The sequence below is a fragment of the Aspergillus welwitschiae genome, assembly GCF_003344945.1.
Source record: "Aspergillus welwitschiae strain CBS 139.54b unplaced genomic scaffold BDQ94scaffold_1, whole genome shotgun sequence".
Lineage (NCBI taxonomy): Eukaryota > Fungi > Ascomycota > Eurotiomycetes > Eurotiales > Aspergillaceae > Aspergillus > Aspergillus welwitschiae.
Genome location: NW_020798695.1, coordinates 664,779 through 679,465, shown reverse-complemented (window position 1 = coordinate 679,465; position 14,687 = coordinate 664,779). Strand labels below are relative to the sequence as shown.

General features: G+C 52.9%; 5 protein-coding genes across 5 annotated transcripts; 2 read left to right on the top strand and 3 right to left on the bottom strand.

Annotated features, from left to right (window-relative positions):
* Positions 1–1,006: 1,006 nt before the first annotated feature.
* On the bottom strand, positions 1,007–2,273 carry BDQ94DRAFT_132628 (uncharacterized protein). The gene has a single exon (XM_026764094.1). It carries the CDS (start codon positions 1,550–1,552, stop codon positions 1,262–1,264), a length of 291 nt encoding a protein of 96 aa, XP_026632222.1. The 5' UTR covers positions 1,553–2,273; the 3' UTR covers positions 1,007–1,261.
* Positions 2,274–2,707: 434 nt separating this feature from the next.
* On the top strand, positions 2,708–3,302 carry BDQ94DRAFT_164958 (uncharacterized protein; the record flags this gene model as incomplete). The annotated part of the gene is made up of 4 exons (XM_026770160.1): positions 2,708–2,844; positions 2,963–3,028; positions 3,124–3,189; positions 3,263–3,302. 4 exons carry the CDS (start codon positions 2,708–2,710, stop codon positions 3,300–3,302), a joined length of 309 nt encoding a protein of 102 aa, XP_026632221.1.
* Positions 3,303–3,509: 207 nt separating this feature from the next.
* BDQ94DRAFT_3107 (putative nucleoporin Nsp1) lies at positions 3,510–6,253 on the bottom strand. The gene is made up of 3 exons (XM_026775461.1): positions 4,275–6,253; positions 4,085–4,208; positions 3,510–4,024 (listed from the first exon to the last, which is right to left on the bottom strand). The coding sequence occupies exons 1-3, from the start codon at positions 6,032–6,034 to the stop codon at positions 3,818–3,820; spliced, it is 2,091 nt and encodes a 696-aa protein (XP_026632220.1). The 5' UTR covers positions 6,035–6,253; the 3' UTR covers positions 3,510–3,817.
* A 241-nt stretch (positions 6,254–6,494) lies between these two features.
* On the top strand, positions 6,495–8,552 carry BDQ94DRAFT_132618 (uncharacterized protein). The gene is made up of 4 exons (XM_026764093.1): positions 6,495–6,676; positions 6,737–7,324; positions 7,383–7,612; positions 7,669–8,552. Exons 1-4 carry the CDS (start codon positions 6,586–6,588, stop codon positions 8,389–8,391), a joined length of 1,632 nt encoding a protein of 543 aa, XP_026632219.1. The 5' UTR covers positions 6,495–6,585; the 3' UTR covers positions 8,392–8,552.
* Positions 8,553–9,216: 664 nt separating this feature from the next.
* On the bottom strand, positions 9,217–12,611 carry BDQ94DRAFT_176851 (MIZ zinc finger domain protein). Its single transcript, XM_026772766.1, has one exon. It carries the CDS (start codon positions 12,577–12,579, stop codon positions 9,406–9,408), a length of 3,174 nt encoding a protein of 1,057 aa, XP_026632218.1. The 5' UTR covers positions 12,580–12,611; the 3' UTR covers positions 9,217–9,405.
* Positions 12,612–14,687: the final 2,076 nt, after the last annotated feature.

Below are 14,687 nucleotides of genomic sequence, written 5' to 3'. Positions count from 1 at the left end.
TGCATTGCGACGATCGGGGGAAGGCTTGGTAATAGCGGGTGGTGATTCAGCCGGATCCTCCACTCAGCTAGCCGTGAACTGCCTGTCTGCGTTGCGTCCCAGAGCGCAGTCTAGACGGGCGGTTATGGAGGGGGGAAGGGAACGAGGAGAATCCCTCCTCACACCTTCTCAATCTCTCCAGCCAGACTCGACCATTCAGCGCGCGTAGCCATGTCCGGGATAAAGTCCTGGACATGCAGAGCCTCCAGCCGCCAACACCCCGCCAATTTGCGATCGGGATCGCGGCCAGAAAAGGAGGGGAAAGCGGCGGATGACGATGAAGGAGGGGATGGGCATTGGGTTTGTCTGGTACGCGGAAGAGAGGGGGGGAAAGGACACGGCAAGGAAAATGGAGAGAGAGAGAGGCATACCTGAGATAGAGCAACAGATAGGAAAAGAGATATTCTATAGTCTGACAAGGTAAAAAAGAGAGAGAGAGGTTAGAAGGGAATTGAAGGAAAGTAGAGTTGAATGGAGGAACAAAATTGGGGGTGGAAAGATTTGGGCTGGTCGAGTCCTGGTCTTTTTGTTTTCCTTTTTTAATTTAAGGAATGGGGGGGGTGGGAGTATGACTTAAGCAGGGGGAGGGGGGGGAAGTGTGGATGTGGATGTGGTGGATGTGGATGGAAAGGGAAAAGGGTAAAGTACGGACCAAGAGAGAGAAAGGACGAAAGATGAGTTAGTCAGAAGTGACCGAGGAGAGATGGTGTGGCAGTAAAATAGTAGGAGAGAGAGAGGAAGAGAGAGAGAGAGGATGGGAGAGAGAAAGTTGCAGGATTGGCAGTAGTTAGAGGGAAGTTAGTTAGGCGGGAAAGAGGGGAAGAGAGAAAGAGAAGGAGGAGAAGGAAGAGAAGGGGAGGGAGGAGGGGAGACTGAGAAGAGGGAAATTGGGAATTGGGAATTGATGGCCTGCCCGGAAGGGGGTGGGATTCGTCCAGAAAGGAGACTGACTGACAGACGGAGTTGGCGGTCACTGGCCAGGAATCCTCAAGGCAAGCAGCATCATCATCTCTAGTAAGTAGTCGACTACTTCTCTCCCTCTCTCCCTGACTCTCTCTCTCTCTCTCTCTCCCTAACTAATAATCATACTATGAATGCTTCTAGGTTGTGCCTCCCCATACTTTCTCACTACTAATTCAACCTTCCCCCCTCCTAAAGTCAGTTAACCCATATGGCCAGCCCATGATGGAGTCGGGCTTCCACAAACACTCACCAACCAACATCATCTTTCCCCGATCCCGGGCCCGACTATTCTACGACTGACGATTATTGCTACTAATAATACCAAGAAATCACAGGAATTATTGACCCTCTCCAGTGGGTTTCCTCCTCTGTGACGGGGGTGGAGGGAGGAGACAGCTTTCACGGGGTAGAGACGCAGAGAATCCGAAAGAATCCCGGCGGTCATTCTTCTGGCCTGCCTTGTCTGTGAGCTACGTACACTGACTGTGCCTATCCCAGAAACTTGCACATCATGGCTGTCTTCTATGATGCCACCCCATCCAATCGACATACCTTGAGAACGTAGACAGGAAAAGAAGAAGACCCTTGTTACATACAGTGGTATCAGTAGTTGATCGTTAAATTAGTAGCCCATCCTAGCCCTTTCCCATCCATCTATCCAACCCAGGAATAAGATTGGTCTCCTGAATTCCCGAGTCTTGACGCCCATCTCTTTCTCTGCGCCTCTCTCTCTCTCTCTCACTCACTCTCACTGTTCCCTCCTCATTCTGTCGGGTCTGGCTTTGTGTGGTTCGGTGGGCCCTTCCAGCGTCATCCCTATTTCACATCCGCCAATCGTCCCGCCCACCACTGAGATCCCAGACCGTCGCCGAACCAGATGGATTGGCAGCGGATCATCATTGGAAGGGGGTTGATAAGTCGCTAACCGTCGGATGACGCTCGGGACCAATCTATCTATATTCTCTATCTACTTCTAGTAGTCTAATTAGTGATTATTGATTGATGAATTGATTGAACTGGGTCAAGGGATTCCTTCTGGAACTTCGGGGAATATTACTGTGGAATGATGGCGCAGAACTATTTATTAGGAGGCGATCCTATAATCCGCATCATCGTCATTCAGGGATTTGCAACTGAGATGCTTTCTTTTGCTAACGTCCTTTGACACTGACGAGATTCTCTACAGAGTAGAAATTAGATCAACACAACTTCTAGGACTTGACAGCCAATAACGCAGTATGGAATAATATATCATGGATGGTTCAACATTAATGCGTAGTCACAAAGTAAACTTCCAAGTTCCATCTCAACATCCCCAACACCGCCCCCATAAATCATACCAAATTAGGCTACCATCCCATCCCGTCACTTGACACTCACCTGACCAGACCACCCGCTGACTCACCTCACCCTCTGCATACATCACATGATCCCCTCCATGATCCCACCCCGGCAACCAACATCGACGTCATCCGTGCCGGTCTCGACACCTTAGGTAATCCTAGCCTGCCAACCCGGTTGCATTAATGACTTACTTCCACTTAAGTACCTGACAGTCTTACCTATCACCTCCTCATTGAAACCTTCCATCCATCCAAACGAATTCTGACAACCACCTGACCTTTCATCCATAACCTACCTACCTTATTATCCATCCATCTTTCACCCCCCTCCCAAAAGCAAAACTATAACCATAACCATAACCATGCTCCGCCAATCCATCACCAAGTCCTCTACTACCCGCCTCCTCACCACCACCACTACTCGTTCCTTCTCTGCTCTCGCTCCCAGAATGGGTGCTGGCGATACCGGTGCTCCCCGGCCGGGCGGTTCTCAGCATGCGTACGTTTCATACTTTCTACATACTTCCATCAATACCTACTGTTCTATGCAGTAGGGGAAGCATATGACATCATCATCATCATGATGACCAGTGGCTAACGCTAGTTGATTGAAACAGTGACTCGTTCACCAAGCGCGAAGCCGCCCAGGAGAACTTGTATGTTCGCGAGAAGGAGATGGAGAAGTGCGTATACCTATCCCTATTCCCTCTCCCAACCTGTTCTTCTTTGTTTGCTGTAAAAAAGGAAAGAAGCTAATATGATCTGTGATTTGGTATAGGCTCCGTGCCCTGAAGGCCAAGCTCAGCGAGCAGCGCAAGCACCTTGATGAGCTGGATAAGCACATGTACGTTGACATGCTACCCTTCTTTTAGATATAATGCTGTGCTTGAGTGGATGGCTAACAATTGTATGAATAGTGACGAGTTCACCAAGAACCAGGGCGGCGAGCAGAACTAGATGACTAATCTCTTTCTCTTTCTCTACTTGTGTTTCCTATCATATGGATGATGTGATGATTCCTACATACCTACCTACACCTGCCTATTAACTCTACTCTACTATCTTCGGAATACCGAGCGAAATCGAATCGATCAACCACAAGTCGGATCCTTCCATATATCTATCACCATGGGTGCATATCTTGTGTCTACCTACATACCTACCTACGCAAACATATAATCTCTCCTCTCTACACTCTACAATACTTTACATAGCATAGCCGGATTATCCACAAACAGACACACATTCATGGCGATTATCATTATTCCCGTTTCATCTCATTTCATTTGTATTGATTGCATTGCATTGCAAGACTCCAGCAACAGCAACAGCAGCATGAAACGACAACGACAACAGTAAAAAGAATAAGACGTAGAAAAAAAAAAAGACTTAACAACCAATCCTTGTTAATAAGAAAAACCATCCCGTAACCGTTGTTTACAGAAAACCAATCCACACTCCCTGCATCTCCTCTACCGACGTCCCATGTAAGAGCGATAGAAATCATCTGCGGCACTACCGCCCACACTAGAGCTACCCAGACCATACCCGAACCGCGAAGAGAGGGACTGGCCGGCCTTCTGTGCGGCGTCGACCTTGGCCTGGAGCTCCGTGGTGCCTTGGTCGATGACCTGCAGTTGCGCGAGGTGGGAGTTGAGGATGCGGACGATTTGCGAGATCTATTCATGGTATACATTAGCACAAGCATTAAGGATCTTGGGGGAGAAGGGGATACGTACCGGCTCGTCAGCCTTGTTCGTCTTGCTGAGAGTCGAGGACGCGCCGTTGACTTCCTCAATCATGCTTGTCAGATCCTTGCCCATTTCGTCCAGGCGCTCGGAGAGCTTCTCAGCCATTTTGTATCTGTTTTAGTTTTCCTGTTAGCATATAGAGAAATTAGAGGATAATTGTTGAATGGGAATAACGTACGTCCGTTCACGCTCCTGGTCAGGTCCCTGGAGAGTTTCACCCGGTCCGACTTGCTTGGAAATCATCTCGTCCACTTCACGCTCATACCGGTCGAGCCAGGAGCTGAGCTCTTCCTGCTGGCCCTCGACGGACGCCAGCTGACGCTCGACTTCTTGAGTCGCGCGCTCAGCGTCCACCGTGCTGCCGTACAGTTTCTGCACCTTGGTGCCGTTCTCAACCAGCATCCGATCCCATTCTGCTACCTTCTCGGCTTGCTCGCGGAAGTCCTTCTGGTACTTTGTCAGATCAGTCGCCCACCGGGTGATGATCTCATCCATGGTCTTGTTCTTCAGGCGGGACTGCGCCGGAGGAGTCGGTCCAGCAGTCGAGGCACCAAGGCCAATTCCGCCAGTGGCGGTGGTTGTGCCGGTTGCGCCTGCTGTACCGGTGGTAGCTGAAGAGGTGGCGCCAGAGGTAGCGGTCAGGGTGGGCTTGTCGCCAGCCGTCGTAGCAGAGGCTCCAGCAGCAGTGCTGGCTGGCTGTGTGGACGGGGTGGTCTCCGCGGGCTTACCGAACAGGCCGCCGGTGGCTGCCGCAGGTTGTGTCGCGGGAGCTGCGGTAGCTGTAGTGGCGGGAGCGGTGGTTGCTGTGGACTTAGCGCCACCGAGGGCACCGCCAAACAAGCCTCCAGAGGGAGCGGGTGTTGATGATGGAGTCGCGGACGAGGACGCTCCACCTAGGGCTGGGAAAAGAGAGGAGGTCTGTGGCGCAGCGGACGAGGCAGCTGGCGTCGTAGAGGTTTGAGGGGTCGAGGACGGAGTGCCCAGAGAGGGGAAGACTGGCTTGGTGGCATCAGCTCCAGACGCTGGGGCTTTGAAGAGAGAAGATGTCTGCGCACCAGCTCCTCCTCCTGCGGCCGGGGTTGTCGTCGTTGACGGTGCCCCCGGTGCCTTTCCAAAGAGGGTGTTTGGAGTGCTGTCATTGGTGCTTGGTGCGGCCGGTTTGGCGTTTCCGAACAGGCTATTTCCCGTAGAAGGCGCCGGATTTGTACCAAAGAGGGGTTTCTGCGCTGTGTTCGCCCCACCGAAGAGACCCCCAGTTGATGGCTGTTGCGTAGTGTTGGAGGTAGAGGTTGTGGTGTTTGTGTTGGCGTTTCCGAACAGCGACGGGGTAGTGGTGGCGGGGGCTGTAGCGGTAGTAGACGACGGGGCAGCCGATGAGGTGGTCGAGGTAGTCGAGGTGGTCGAGTTCACGTTTCCGAAGAGACCGCCAGGCTTTTGTGCTGCCTGTCCAAAGAGTGTCTGCGTCTGGCCAGTCGCGCCCTGCGGAGGAGGACCAGCGGGAGTTGTGGACGAGGCATTGCCGAACAAAGAACCTCCTGTCTGACCGGGCGTAGAAGTAGCATTGCCAAAGAGGCCCCCTGCAGGCTTTGCGGCATTTCCAAAGAGTCCGCTCGTAGCTGTCTGCCCTGAGCTACCAGCTTCGGTCGACTTGTTGGGAGTCTGTGATGCGTTGCCGAACAACGGTGTCTGACTGGTGGCCCCCGGCTTGCTCTGAGCTCCGAAACTGAAAGGCGACGAAGTACCAGTACCCGCTCCAGTTCCACTGCCAGCTGCGCCCCCGAACAAAGAAGGCGAAGAAGTGCCGCTCGTCGGAGCACCTACGTTTCCAAAGAGTGTGCCCGAGCTAGCGCTAGAGCCAGTGTTCGTGGCACCAGATCCAAAAAGACCCCCCTTGTTCGCGCCGCCAGGGGCCGAGTCGAAAGAAAAGAGGTTGGACATGGTGTTGGGTGGATAGCAACGGGGATTAACAGGGCTGCCCTGGAGGTGGGAAAAAAAGACAAAACAGTCAGTCGGGACGGGTTTCGAGATGAGCTGAAGGTGAGAGCGAACCAACACTTACTGCGCCCGGAGATAAGATGCCCTATGAAGACAGGAAAGTCAATTCGGGCTGAGTGTCAAAGTCGCGCCTTGCTCGTCCAAACACAGGCAGAGACAATCGACAGTGGATGTCTTGAACTATGAATTGGAGGTCGATTGATCTTCTTTGCTGGGCCGCGCTTGTCGCGGCTGGCGGCTAGTTTTATGCCTCAGGCATTACTGTACGTATCATAGCAGACTGCCTTGGTGCCTTAGTGCCTCGGATGATGTCGCCTGAGCCTCTTGGTGCCTCAGGCCACGTTCGAGACTCACATCGAACCCGACGATCAGAAGGACAGCATCGTCCCCCCGTTTCATATCCATTCTCCCCTGGCTTTTCGGGCTCAGACTCTTACACGAGCATCTGCGTCCTTGTCTGCATGATATACAATTCCCAATATTGATTGCTCCTGATGTCCGAACGGATTTCCCGTCCGTCCAGTCCCTACTTGGAGCCCCCGAGGAAGAGCGTCGAGTTGGAAGACCCGGGGGCTCAGGATTCCGGTAAGCAGCACAGTCTAGCAGTGGGAATCCAATGGTTCGGAATTAACGTCTCATCTACAGCTACGAACAGTGACGACGAACATTTTTCAGACGCCAGCGAGGGCCACCAACGCCCTGAATCCCACCCGCCGTCCGGCCGAGCTTCCCCTATCCCCTTAACCCGTGTGGAGAAGGTCGACGAGGAACCCTCGCATGGGGAGGTGCCTGGGACTGCTGCGTACGAAATAAGGGACCAGGATGCCGTTCCCGACCAGATTGAAGTTATCCCGGAGGGTTCACGCAGCCGAAGCGCTTCAGCGAGCGGCGAACGGCCTGTGACTCCGACATCAATTCCGCGGACAGTGGTTGAGAAAGTCGACTTAGACCAACCCAGTCATGGCGATATTCCCGGCACCCCAGCGTATGAGAAAAGAAAGGCAGATGCGGTACCCGATGTGGTGAAGAAGGCGTCGGATTCAGATTCAGACGAACCGTCCCCTATACCGGGGTCCTTCGAGGCCAGTGCGGCCGAGACACCTGTTCCCGAAACGCTGCTCTCCCGCGTGGAATCCAACGAGGACGATGTCACAGAAGAAGGTCCTGTTGCTCATCAGCCAAAGCCGATTGATCCGGAGCCAGACCACACCGAGACCGTCCCCGATGCACCAGGTAAGCCGGATTTCGGTTGAATTACGACATAAGTTTCAGGGACGATTGACCAATTCAGATTCGCCTGCAAGCCATCGAAGTCACACCCGCCGAGGATCGTCAGTAAACGACGCCGCAGCCGTCGACCCGGCCGGTGCAGACGAGTTTGACGATTTCGCCGAGGAGCAGGAAGACGACGACTTTGGAGACTTTGACGACTTCGACGATGGCTTCCAAGAGCCTATGGAGGCTGTCGAGGATGAACCAGCAGAAATACAGCCCTCGCAGTCTCCCACACCTCCTTCAGTTGTATGCACACCCTCAAATATCAGTATACAGCGTAAGAAATGCTAAACCGTTTCCAGCCACCCCTCCTCGACCTTGACGCCATTCCCTCCCTTGCAGACCTTCACACCACCCTCTCCGACCCCCTCGACCGCCTCTTCCCCAGCACCAAAGACACCGTCAGCCTGCAACCCCTTGACCCGATCCCCAACCCCACCGCCATCTTCAGCACCGAGCGCTCCCTCTCCCTTTGGTCTCAGCTCGTAGCCCCTCCCCCACTCCAGCCCCAAAACTGGGTGAAATCCCGCATCCGGCGACTCTTCCTCGTCTCACTTGGCGTGCCCGTCGACCTCGACGAGATTCTCCCAGCCTCTAAGCAAAAGAAACTCATCCTCCCCTCTGTCAACCTCGACGACACACGTCGCTCCTCCACCCCACCAATCGCACACTCTCGCTCCCAAAGCCTAGCAGCCAAGCGCGACAGCACACAAAGCGGCCCCGGCAGCCCAGGCCCCAACCAACAATCTCGAACCCGAACTTCTCGCCGAAGAGAACCCTCCCCACCACCCGAATTGGATCTCCCGGCCGTACACCGCCTGTGCGCAACCACAGACGCAGCTCTAGACGGCCTAACGGACAAAGAACTCCGCGGACATGTCCAGGAACTCGAGTCAGCAACTTTACGCGCAAGCTCCGTACTAGAGTACTGGTTGAAACGATTGGACGGGCTCATCAGTGAAAAGGAGGCGTTTGAAGGCGTCATAGAAAATTTGGTAAGCCATGCTAGACGAGTCCGGAAGTGAGTGGGTGTTCTTCTTATATTATACATTCCTCTCATTTCTATGCTGGCTGGCATGATCTCGACTGTTATTGTGATGATTGTGCGATGTGATGTGATGTCTTGTGATGAGATGTTGATAGATCGATTATAAATATGACTATTAATTTAATGATTATACATATGCTACTTTCACTGTCTACTTTTCGGTAATACATATGCTACTAGTAGTATAGATTGTACTATCATGTGTGGTTCGATAGCAGTACGGTCAAGCCAGTGTTAGAGTATCTTGTTGATTCTACTGTCACGGTGGTGCTGCGAGCGGTGGAGTCGCTTTCCTGACACAATCATAAATACTACTAGTAGTAATTTATATAAATCAGTGATGTTTCTTACTATCAGTGTAACTGGGGCATGGAGCAATGCAGGCCTATAAATACTTATTGTCATACCACTGAGTCGATTGGTAGAACTGTTGATACTAGTACGGTACTACTGGTAAGCTATATATATGTACTACTCGGTCGTACCGGAAGGACTAGGTAAGACTCAACACCTCTAGACTAAAACCCTCATATCATCTACAATGTTTGTTACTACCTAAAAATTTGAACAAGGTCATTGATAACCAGCATCATTTCGAATTGCTTTTGAAGTAGTATGCACAGAAAGAACGTAAATCGAACAACAACACACCGGGTCCCCGCCTCTAGGTACAACGCCCCAGATCAAACCTCCCATGGTATGACAACTTGTTGAAAGAATCAGAAAAGCCAAGCACAGAAGCTTAGAAGACGAAGACCGGAAACTATCTAGGTACAATTCGTGCAAACGAAAAATGGGTATCTCATATAGGACTCAACGCCAGGAAATAGCGTTGTGGAGAAAGGAAAAACAACAGTGGTGCTAAAAGGCTAGGAGAATGGCCAAAGAACCATGAGAAGAAGAAGTAGGAAGAAAGAAACGATGCTGGTATCAATTTGGCAAGAAGCAATTTTGTTTTTGGTCCTCAGGGAGACAAGCATGCAGGCGCACGCTAATCCAACGCGATCACCTTTGGCTCGGAAACTCGGATGAGATTGTCGGATGTCGTGCGCTCGCATTTGGGCCTTTGCGACGCAGGAGATATAGACGCCACTGAATCACTGGATTTGCGCTTCGGGGGTACAGACGTAGGAGCGGTGGCACTCCCGGAGGTCTGTTCCGTGGATGAAACGGTGTCTGACTTCAATGTCCACGATCCATCCCTTTTGACGCGGATTGAGCGCGCATTCTCTAGCTGGTTCGTATGGGATAGCTCTTCGCGAATATTGAAGAGAAACCCATCAATCACTAGCATCTGAGGGCGCGCATCTTGTTTGCAAATAGGGCATTTCCAGTCTTCTCGGAGGGTACGTCGCCCCGACTTCAAAGCACGGGTGGTGATGTAGGTCTCATGATCGAAGCACTCCTGGTGGGTGCACAAGCGACCGCGAACAGGCCGGTTGAAGACACGAGCAGTGAAGGGGTCGACGAGATCAATGACCAAGTCCTCACTCACGATGCTGACTTCATCGTCGGGGTTGGATGTGAGCCGCTTTTGGATCTGCTGCAGAGACTCCGAGGCGGGAAGGATCTGCGCCGCGTCCAAGGCCGACACCAGGTCAGAGACATTGAGAATCTCGACGCCCGCGGCATATAGCTGATCTCTCATCTCGGCCGGGCTGCGAAGGAAGTGCATGGAGACGGTATTGGGACCCTCATGCAGTTGCTCCGTGATTTCGAGGGGTATATCTTTGCCGTTGTGTTGGCGACGCCGGGCGAAAAGCTCCACCTCGTTGACAAAGATGTAAACCACGCTGGGCCAGCATGTCTCGGTGGTGCACCAGGTGTGGTCGTCTATAGTCTTTGTTGACGGGTTGATTCGAATACATCGCAAACGAAAGATTTGCTGGCCGTTTGTAATGAACCGGGTCGTTTGCAATTTACCACCATGTTGCTCAATCTTCGCAAGTCGTTCGACGTCCGACTTGGTCAAACTGAACGTCCAGTCGAAGCGGCAGTCCCACTGGCCCTGACCCAGCGGGGTTGGCTTGGCGGCGAAGGACTCAAAGTATTGATAAAGCGGGGTCTCTTGCGGGCCGGCAGGAGTCTGAGTGATGAGTCGATTGACAGGACCACGCATATGGGCTTGATGCAACCCGTCCCGCAGCGAATGAGGTCGTGGGTTTGGCGGCGGAAGTGAACCTGGCGGAGGCAAAAGCGGAGTGATCATTGACGTGGGAGAAGGAAGAGGAGCCCCCTGGTTTGACATGCTTGCCTGTGGCATCAGCCTGTACTGCGTCGGGGTCTGGTTATTCGCCGGCGCGGACCGTGAGGGACGGCCACGTCGTCGTTGTACAGGGGCCGGACCTAAAGCCGAAGCTGGAGTAGCAGGCGAAGCGAGAGTAGGAGCGGAAGCAGGGGTATGCGAAAGAGGGGACAGACCAGGAGTAGCCGTTGTTGAGGGGACTACTCCTGTCGGTACGCTGGCGGGGTGTGGCGACGTTGTTTGTGAGGGAAGTAACAATGTCTGTGGGTGGACCGAGCCTTGCGGACGAGTATTTACCGGGCTTGGGTGAATAGTCTGCGTTTGCGAAGGCACCACCTGTGGTGGGTAACTCATCGGAGGAGGATTATGGTGGTGATATAACGGATGGTGATGAGGCATCTGAACCGTACGCGGAGAATGCGGGTTGTATGTCTGCGAGGGATATGCAATTGGGGCAGGAACAGGTCCGGTTCCGGGAATCGAGACGTGAGAGCTCACCCTCGGCTCATATCCGGGCACACTTGATGCTGGATGCTGAGGGAAATGAGGGGGTGCGCCTTGGGGGGACCCCACCGGTTGCGAGTGAATGTGAGGCTGGTTTGCAGTGGTCGCCCGGGGCGTGGATGTGAGTTCTTTGTGATACATGGAGAGAATGATGTCCCTCTCCTTTTTGGCGCGCATTGCCGACACTGGCTTGGGAGAGTCCAAACGCTCATCTGTGTATTTGGCGTCTCGATTGAAGATCTCAAAGAGCTTGTGCTCCCCATTCTGCAGAGGAAGTCGTCGATACAGTGCCAGGAAGATGTTGTATTGCGTGACATGTGATCGGATGTCGAAAGTCATGATGATTTCCTCGATCAGTGGGGGTAGGCCACGCCTGCGCGTGGCTTGCTCAAAGCTGTCCCACCTTTGAGAGAGGAGGACCAAGGAGTTCATGACCTGCTCTAAAGCATCCCGCCACCAAGGAAGAGCAAGCAGCTGTTGCATTGGTTCCGGGAAATTCACACAGAACAGCAGGAAATCTCCGGAGAGCCGACGGTTATCCACCAGGAGCTGCTTGACTACGGCAAACCCTCTCTCCTGCTCCGGACCGAAGCCTGGCAATGTGCGCAATTCCGAGGGAGCATAGGATGCCATGCAATACATCTGGTGCAGAGCCAGGTAGACGGGGTCATTGTCCAGTAGGGCGCTCTGCAGCAGGCGAACCCGCGGAGACTCAATGACCTCGGAGATTATCTTGTTGCGAGTCGCTTCAGCCGCAAAAGTGTCCAGCTTCTCCAGCCACTGTTTGCACAGCGTCCGGTCTATTGGCAACATAGGGACCGGTCGTACAACAAGTGGTTGCTGAAATCCCTGAGGCACCGGCGATGCTGGTATGCCTATCCAGGAGGCCGCTTGAGGGCGCGCCGAAGGATCGCCAGGTCCCGGCAGTTGTGATCGTGGTTCGGCATTGCCAGCTGTTTGCGACTGATCTCTGGGAATTACGGTGGCCCCTTGAACTGGCTCCGGAAGGATGACGGTATTGGCTACTGTTGCAGGTGTCGGTAGTCCTCTGGTCTGTGGTTCATGTGGCCGATTAATAGACACTGGTGGGGTGTCTCGCGTTGGAGGGGAAGGCAGAGTTGCTAGGGAAGAACCAAGGCCAACCGGTCCTCCATGCCGATCAATGGCACTGACCGGGCTGGCATGCGAACGTGGAAGGGTGGGATCGGGTGACGGAAGCGCGGTGGGCTGAAAAGCGCGTGGGGGGATAGCAGTCGCTGGTGTCGGCGTCCCTGATGTTAATGGAGTCGATGAGGAGAATGCGGTGGTGATACTGCGAAGCGGGGGTAGGATTGGGGCACCGCGATTTGGCTGAGCTTCCTTCTCATTCCTCCCATCTGACCCGGAATTGGCCTGAAGAGGATCAGGTTGAGCCATCGGACCGAGGGGAGGAAGAGGAGAAGGGTTCGCGGCGGCGGCGGAGGTAATGGTGGAGGAGGAGGGCGACGATGAGGCGGCGGTGGAGGTGGAGGTGGAGGTGGCCGTAGTAGTAATGAGGCCGACGGGCGGCTCACGAGGAGGCGTTTCCCGCCGACGCGTCTGCGGTGGACTCCCAGCTGGGGCCCCCGAAGCAGCCGACGCTGCCGTAGAAGCCGTACCCTCCGTTGCAGCAGTCGCAGCAGTCGCAGCAGCAGCAGTATCGGTCGTAGAAGTAGGGGAAGGAGATGTCGAGGTGGTGGAAGAGAAATGGGGAGGTTGAGAAGCGGTGGCAGCTGCACCACCACGCATCCAGGATCGTTGCACGCCTCCTAGAAATAGATGGGCAGTTGAATTGCTTGACTTGAAGCCAAGATTTGCGGGATCGCCGCGGCGATTACCGGGCGGAATCATCCTGACATTTTCCGGGGAAGAAGGCAGGATGGAAAGGTAATTTGTGGGGTGGAGGACTTGTTGAGAGAAGAAAAGCTAAAAAAGAATGGAAGTGTCCTGGCGCCGATAATGCAAACGAAGCGTATCGAAGAACCTCCTCTTCTCCGATGAGGCGCGCCAGCCAGCATCGACTCGAAAGGAATTCCACTTGAATTGGGAAGAGATGCCGCTGGGTCGGGGAGGGTAGGATGCCTCGGGGAGAGAAAGTATGCGGATGTACAGCTGAGATATAGATGATAGATGTATACAAAGCAGTGAATAAGATAAAATTCTACCGTACTTACTGCAATGGCTGCATTGGACTTTAGTTGGGACAAAAGTACGGCGACATGATCTACCCGTGTACTTTGAGCTGCGTGGAGGGGTGAGGAGAAGGAATGCCTACTTATCTCAAGTCGAAATAGGTTTACATATGACTATGCTGATGAGAAGTATACAGATTGATGGGCAGCGATGGGAAGCGATGGGAAGCAATCGCGACACACAAAGTACTGGGGACGAATGACAATCCCACAAGCAAGGTTATCCCAGTGCATGGTTGATGATGCGATGGGGGAAGATCCTGGAATCCAGCTTGGCTTACAGATGCAGGCATGAGCACGTATGAGCATGAATATGGGCATGAATGAATGGGTGAATGCCGAGGGCAAGAGGGACTGTGAGTGTGTGATTGAGCAAGGTTTTTGGGGATAGTAGGAGCGTGATCTGGTCTCTGGTTTTAGGGCAGCAGCAGCCATGCAGGCCAGCATGCCATCGAATCATGGATTGACGTATGGAACTGGAAGAGAAGAGTCATTCCTGATCCGAATCAAGTGGAGAGTGTATCGACTAGTCTATCGTACTAGTAGTAAAGGGAAGTCGTACAAAGATGTAGTAGAGAAATACATCAGACCCCGAGAAGATGGAATTCCTGCGATCGACCTGTCTGCCTGTTTGTTTATAAATAGGCAATGGACTGGCGCTGAATGCGATGCATCGACTCGTTGGCCATCCGGATGCGTGACTGATCCGAGCATTGGAATGTCGATCCTGCAGGGGAGGCCATGAGAACTAAAACATGTTCGCTCGGTGGGTAGTGTTTTGTCTTTTCTTTTTCTTATTCCTGGGTAGTGGTCGTAACTAATTAATTAGTAAGTCAGTAGATGAATCAAGAGAGAGTGTGTGAGTGAGAGAGAGAATTGCTGCCCTTGGGAACCATCTTCTCCCAACTGCTCCATACTGTGTAGTATACAGTACAGATCACTACTAGTTAGTTGTTGGAGCAAGAAGTAAGAAGAGTACCTAGCAATTACCCAAGACTCCATAGTGTAGACCATAGAAAGTAGGAGTAGCTGGCAAGTAGCCTGTCAATAAGGCGAAACTCAACCTGACCGGGCAATGGCCTCACTTTCTCTCCGGATGAAGGGGCTGCCAGTTGTCGGAATGAATCCGTTGGCTCCAGTTAAGACAGCGAACAAGTCAGCACATGCCACTCATAGTCTGTTTCATACTTCTTGGTCTGTGGTGAGTGCCAGTGAAAATGTTGTTGTGCCTGATGGGGATGGAAGAAGGATGATGCTGCTCATGAATTTGAAAAGCAGTAGTAGGTATAATAATGTTCTGGTTCTGGTTCTGCC

Excerpts from the sequence above, each read along its gene's own strand:
- BDQ94DRAFT_132618 (XM_026764093.1), top strand. The coding sequence starts at position 6,586 with ATGTCCGAACGGATTTCCCGTCCGTCCAGTCCCTACTTGGAGCCCCCG. Across the intron at positions 7,325-7,382 it reads GACCGTCCCCGATGCACCAG|ATTCGCCTGCAAGCCATCGA; the intron begins GTAAGCCGGATT and ends TGACCAATTCAG. Across the intron at positions 7,613-7,668 it reads CTCCCACACCTCCTTCAGTT|CCACCCCTCCTCGACCTTGA; the intron begins GTATGCACACCC and ends AACCGTTTCCAG.
- BDQ94DRAFT_132628 (XM_026764094.1), bottom strand. The coding sequence starts at position 1,552 with ATGTCGATTGGATGGGGTGGCATCATAGAAGACAGCCATGATGTGCAA.
- BDQ94DRAFT_176851 (XM_026772766.1), bottom strand. The coding sequence starts at position 12,579 with ATGGCTCAACCTGATCCTCTTCAGGCCAATTCCGGGTCAGATGGGAGG.
- BDQ94DRAFT_3107 (XM_026775461.1), bottom strand. The coding sequence starts at position 6,034 with ATGTCCAACCTCTTTTCTTTCGACTCGGCCCCTGGCGGCGCGAACAAG. Across the intron at positions 4,209-4,274 it reads GACCAGGAGCGTGAACGGAC|ATACAAAATGGCTGAGAAGC; the intron begins GTACGTTATTCC and ends AAACTAAAACAG. Across the intron at positions 4,025-4,084 it reads CGAACAAGGCTGACGAGCCG|ATCTCGCAAATCGTCCGCAT; the intron begins GTACGTATCCCC and ends TACCATGAATAG.